Source organism: Anarrhichthys ocellatus, unplaced genomic scaffold, assembly GCF_004355925.1.
Source record: "Anarrhichthys ocellatus isolate YVR2014 unplaced genomic scaffold, GSC_Weel_1.0 scaffold3082, whole genome shotgun sequence".
Lineage (NCBI taxonomy): Eukaryota > Metazoa > Chordata > Actinopteri > Perciformes > Anarhichadidae > Anarrhichthys > Anarrhichthys ocellatus.
In genome coordinates, this window is record NW_022283056.1 from 1 (window position 1) to 6,265 (window position 6,265).

Consider the following 6,265-nt stretch of genomic DNA (forward strand, 5'->3'; position numbering starts at 1 on the left):
ACACACACACACACACACACACACACACACACACACACACACACACATACACAACATGCACACACAGCCGTGCCATGTTATTTGCCTGGCAGGATGTGAGGTCACTAACTTCCTGTTGAAAGGTCTAATGGGTTTTTTTTGTTTGTTAATGTCAGCTTTAGTGAGAATAATCAAATCTGAGGAGGTTTAGAGCTCTGAAGTTGACCACAAGTATCCAGTTAGAGTCAATGAAACAATGCTAAGGACCAAAAGTCAGTTCAAGAGTGAATCATTTACTACACATGCATAATGAGATGAAAAGTGAAGAGTCTTTGGCAATTAGACTCCATCGTGACCTAGTATATTAGAAGGGGGTAGTGATTGATCAGGAATACCCCCCCCGGAGTGTAAAGAGAGTCTTCCTGATTTAACTTTTGCTAAGCTTTACTTAAAAGAACAGACAAAGCATTAAAGCGTGGTGGAATTAGCATGCTAGCTAGCTAATTGGCCTGCTGTATGCTAGCTAGAGAGGTAGCTTGCTAATGCTACCATGCTTTAATGCTACGCTGGTTACAGAAAATAAGAGTGTAGTCTTTTACAGTGTTTTTGTTTTTTTCTTAAATACTCATCCTGAGCCCACATGTGTATTTAAGTTTGTCACCGTGAGTGTGTGTGTGTGTGTGTGTGTCTGTGTCTGTGTGTTTTCCCTCAGTGGGCTCCAACTGCTGCAGCTATGCAGGGCGCCACACCACCTGCAGGGAGTACTGCCAGGCCATCTTCAGGACCGACTCCACCCCCACCGTGTCCCAGATCAACGCCGTCAAAGAGTACTGTCAGAGCCACAGCCCCCAGCTGCTCAGCTGCGTCAGCAACTTCACCAAGTCCTACCCCATACGCAGCCCCATCGACAGTGAGTCCGTTCACGCTTCGCAATGCACGCATCCAGCCGACACTCCAGTGCTGCTTTATTACAGGAGCACTGGATTCATTAGTCCCTGTTGTTCTGGGTGTGGTGTTTTGCCGGTACTACTACCCCAACTTTTATCTCTTCATCTTTCGTCTCTTAATTCTGTTCTTTTCCCAACCCCAGCTTCATGCATCTCTAAACACACAGTCATTTTTTAAATTAGAAACACTTTCTGTATACATGGTGAAAGTGCCACAGAATGATTTGTGAATGTTGACAAAATCAATTTGTTGTATTTTAATCGGAAGAAAATTACAACTAAATGAATGGCTCATAAGCTGTTGATGAGCACTGTGTGTGTTTAGGACCGTTGTGTCAGCAGAGTTACAGAAGTCTCGTAGCTTGTTTGACCTGCTGTCCGTTTTGTTGGAATAAAACTGAACATCATGAAACAGCACAGCTTATTTTGTCGCTTTACTCGGGAGGTTTTTTGCAAGAAACGACTGTCTGCCCAAAACCCACAGCACTCGACGTCAGACAGTCAGCTGCAGCAGAAGTTGACGTTTGCCAGCAGCAGACTAACGGAACAGTTTTGGAGAGGCAGCGACAGATGGGACCATCCGAGGAGCACCTGAATGCACCTATTTCCACAGTTCTGCCAACTTCGGTGTGTTAATGAGCTTAAAGTTGTAATAATCAAACAACATAGACGTTACTGAGAAGAGGAGAATTCTCCTGGTCGGGAACTCATTTTTTCGGATTATTCCAAAACTATACGAATGCAGCACAAATGTCCTATCTCCCAATGTCAATAAAAGTGAGAAGAAAAATGCGTGTACAAACAACCTCTTTGGGCGGAGGTAACTAACCTTATGTTGCTGTAACGTTGGCAGATGAGTGAAAGATGTTTTCTTGTTGAAATGCGATCATGACTGGTTGTTGTTGGTGGGTTTAGGCATGCAGCTCAATGCGTAAATTTTTAATTTATTATACTATATTGATCCCTTTAAGGGGGAAATTTGTCTCTGCATTTGACCCTGTATATAGGGAGCAGTGGGCTGCCAATGACAGGCGCCCAGGGGTTCAGTGTATTGCTCAGGTACACTTCGACATGTGACACGTCCCAGTTGGGGATTGAACCGTTGACCGTACCAGACCGTACCGGCCCACTTTCACGACTGGGTGTGGACCTATATGTGACGTAGTCATCTTTGTGTCTATAAAATAATGTGTGTGTTATTTTCTATGGTGGGAACCATAAATATCATGAAAGAGTACATATCCCAGCACTCATTAATCCACCCGTACCTCTCATCCAGGTCTGTACTGCTGTGACCGGGCGGAGGCCACCCACTGTCAGGTAGCGTGCCGGCGGATCCTTCGCACCATGAGCACAGAGCACGAGATCATGGAGGGTCTGATCAATGAGTGCGGCTCCCAGCCCCTCCCTCAGGAGCCCATGTGGCAGTGCTTTCTGGGCAGCGCCCACCCTCCCTCCCCGCCCGAAGAGGAGACCCCCCACCCCGCCAAGATGGACTGCGCCAAGCTGCACTGCTGCTCCAAGGCGAACACCTCCCTCTGCAGGTACGGCGCGCCGCTTAGCGGAAGCTGCTGCGTCGCTGTCCGGAGCACAAAAGTTGAGGTGAAGTGTGTCTGTGTGCTCCGCTCTGACAGGGACATGTGCCAGGAGATCAGCACCAACTGGGGCAGCCAGACATGGCAGGACTTTGACCAGCTCTGTGAGTACAACCCAGTGGAGACGGAGCTCATTAACTGCCTGGCCGACGTCAGAGAGCCCTGTCAGCTGGGCTGCAAGGACCTCACCTACTGCACCAACTTCAACAACAGGTCAGACTCCTGGATGCTCGCCACGGTTGGACTGATGTGTTTTCCATGGTGGTAGCTCCTCTCTTTGTCAAATGATATTTAGATATCTAGTCCTTCTCATGTCAGTAGAAACACCTATTCCATTTGTATGTTTAGATCACACACCGTGATCATAACCGGCTCCAAAACAACACAAGTAGACATGATCAGGTTCTGTAGGGTCACAACATTTATTCTTTTTTACATTTTCATCAGCAACAACTAAATTCATCCTCCTCTATTACCGGTTGCTTTTAGAAGCAAATGAATAAGAAGAGCATATTTGCATCCGTATTGTAATAAAGGACGATTGTTTTGTTGAGTTATTCGGCAAATTACCAAAGTAAAAGTCAAACATTTAACAGTTGATGTAAGCTACCATTTTACATTCACTTTTAACATTAACAGTACTAGGAATTAAAATTTTGTGTTCATTTGGGCGGTCCCGTGGACAAAAGCGGCAGCGTTTCACCAGAGAAAACACCAGAGTCCCTTTAGAAAACCTCTTGATTTACTGCAGCAGGTTCTCACAGTCTGCCCCGCTCAGGACTGGTTCTGGTTCTCCCGTGCCTCCCTTCTCTCCAGCGGGCCCAGCAATACGGCCTGGGTCTCCAGCTGTTGAATGGGCTGTTTGCATTTCAAGGGTCACATTTCATGATTGGTAAAGTGAAGTGAAATAATTGTACAGCTTACACTTCAACCACTTCAGTTGCCTTTTCAACTGCTGTATCTGCTTGTATACTGATTGACACGTCCACTGTTTACAGTACACACACTTCAACTATTCAATTACTTTAATTGTTAACAGATCAACTGACAGTTTAACTTTTGTCTCTAGCTCTCCACATGAACTGCTTTCATCTCTCACACTTCAACTACTTTCGGTACTTACTATCTGGCAAAGTTATCGACCGACTTTTCAGCTGCTTCCAGCTCTTTGCTTTAACCTTCAACTGTTAGTTCAACTACTTTCAGTGCAAACATGGAAATGAACAACTCCACTGCCTACAGAATTTGAACCAAACGTATTAATGCTACCACCTGTTTTCAGCTCTGACTCTTCAAGTCCTTTCAGTGCTTACATCTCAGTGCTTCAACTAAACTGCAACTACAATAGTTCACATCAAAGAATTCACATTGTAATCGTTTTACAGTGTTTACATGCTACAGTTGCACACTTGCATACAGTTTCTTAGTTTTTTATCAATTTATTTTTATCATCATACACATTTCGTAATCCTTCAGCTGTGTGAAAATGCATCATTTCGAGCCTGAAGACGGAGAGAGGCAGAGAGGGGAAACAAGAGACATTGTTACACTGAACCCAGTGTGACCCAGGAGTTATCAGTACCACAGCATGTTTTACACACTGTCTACAGATGGGGCCAAGGGCCAAATGGAACAGCTTCAAAGGCTGCACTGGGAAGTCACACTAACACACACACACACACACACACACACACACACACATAAAAACAAACTCAAACGTACTGCCCACACACACACAGCAGTCTGCCGGTCACCTGGTGAGGGAGGCAACCACAAGAGCTCACAGACATTTGAGACGACAGCATTCTGAGAAGTCTACGCTGTGTGAGATGTGGGATTCAATTAGATTGGAGTATCAAATGTTACTTAGATAGGAGACGTTCAAAACGTTACTGTATAGTTTGTTGAAATACTTTGTATTTTGTTAATTATCTGTACATCCCTGAAGCTGCTGAATATATTTAGAATTTAGACCAAGAGTACAGCCATGCCAACAGCTCTGTGAAGCTGCCTTCAGGCATAGCAGTGCTTTGAGCCAACTGCTTGTATTGGACAAGTTGAATTTTTGACCTAATGATGGCACTAGATGAAAGGTCAGGGGCTCATCACATCCTCTTATGTCAATCCATCCAATATTTGCTGAAATACGGTTTTATTTCTGGACTGGAGGTGGACCAACAGGCCAACATCCGTATCCTTGCTGCTAGCGTGGCTTAAAACAAGGTTGGAAGTAATCTCATGTTGTCTGATTCTTTCGAACCATCAGAGATAAGTTAGGAACTTTCATACGGTATTCCGGGCACAAAATTGTAAAAGATTTGTTCCCTACATTCCCTAAGAAATTATAATAATCAGATTAGAGGTCCAAAATAGTGTCTCAAGCTCAAACAGCAGCCGTCTCTCAAAGTGAACAGCATTAGGCTTTCTGTTATCACTCACAAAGACAATCATTTGACACATTGTGTTATTTCAGATCATGATGGCATGGAGCTCCTGCTGTGGCATTGTGGGATTTGAATTTCAGGCAAACAAACTGTGTGTAGGCTCTTTGATGGGCTCCAGGGGAGAGCCCTGTGAGAGTCTCTCCTCCCCCGAGGGGTTCAAACGCTGGGCTGTGTAGCCGGGAGCAGCATGGAAGACTAACAGCACTCTGGAGCTAGTGGAGCATGGAGCTAATAACTGTGTGTTTGTGCGCGTCTGTCTTGCTGCGTCTGCGTCTGTGTGAGACAAACAAATTTTTTTTCAAACTTGAATTAGAAACACATCCATGCTCATCCTGATTTAGAGTACTGTGTCCAAAACTGGATGTTTTCTAGACTCAAGTCTCCTTACTGATCCAGAAAGTAACTCACTCACATACTCATACATGCATTCTTTCATTTATCCAGAAAGTAATTCTCAACTTTACTAATGAAGTCAGACTTGTTACAAATGACATGATGTAGTTTTTATTTTACCAACCTATTGATCTGTATCTAACAATGAAACCACAGCAGAACCTCTTTGTTTTGCGTTCATACTGTAGTAAGAAAGAAACATTGTTGGTAATCTACATGGAGGTAAGCCCCTTAACTCCATGTACAACAGTGGATGTGAGGTTGTTGCTCTACAACCTTAGCCAGAGTTTAGTTGGAAAGGAAGATGCAGAAGTGTGTATGAGCTGCAGCAGCCCTGCTTAATCTGCTGGGACTGAGCTCAGCTCAGGGAAGAGCTTTAGTGAGTTGCTCTTAACAAGAATCAGCTGATTGACGCATTTAGTTTCGGTTTGAGAGAAGTACCACGTTAACCATTTTTGGGGTTAAATAAAGTTAAAACTCCAGGGCTTCACACACACACACACACACACACACACACACAGGATAAACAAGGCATCCACTCATCAGGAGCAAATGGAATGATGGAACCACACCCTGAACCTTCTCCCTTCCAACCACCAATTAGCTGAGTCACTTAAGACCAAACCCACCAATCAGACATCAAAGACACTTCCTGGTGCGGTGGACGAGGAAAACAGTCCCTCACATGATGCAGAGGGGACTCCCTCTGAGGACACTTACATGGTGGACGAATGTCCTTAAAGCTTCCTACAGTATTTTTCTGTCACTCTGGGTTACGTGGTGGTTTATTCCAATCGTGCTGCGTGGACTCAGTCATCTGGGATTACGACCGTCGCCATGTTGTTTTTTTAGCATCCAACGAACCATATTTGGACTGTGGAGGAGTGACGTAGAGACGCTGTATACG

At 44.6% G+C, this 6,265-nt stretch overlaps 1 protein-coding gene across 1 annotated transcript; it reads left to right on the forward strand.

Annotated features, from left to right (window-relative positions):
* Positions 1-691: 691 nt before the first annotated feature.
* LOC116378742 (reversion-inducing cysteine-rich protein with Kazal motifs-like) lies at positions 692-3,299 on the forward strand (the record flags this gene model as incomplete). Its single annotated transcript, XM_031840657.1, has 3 exons — positions 692-889; positions 2,206-2,470; positions 2,561-3,299. Coding segments are annotated over 3 exons (692 nt in total), but the record flags the coding sequence as incomplete, so codon positions are not given.
* Between the last annotated feature and the right edge of the window lie 2,966 nt (positions 3,300-6,265).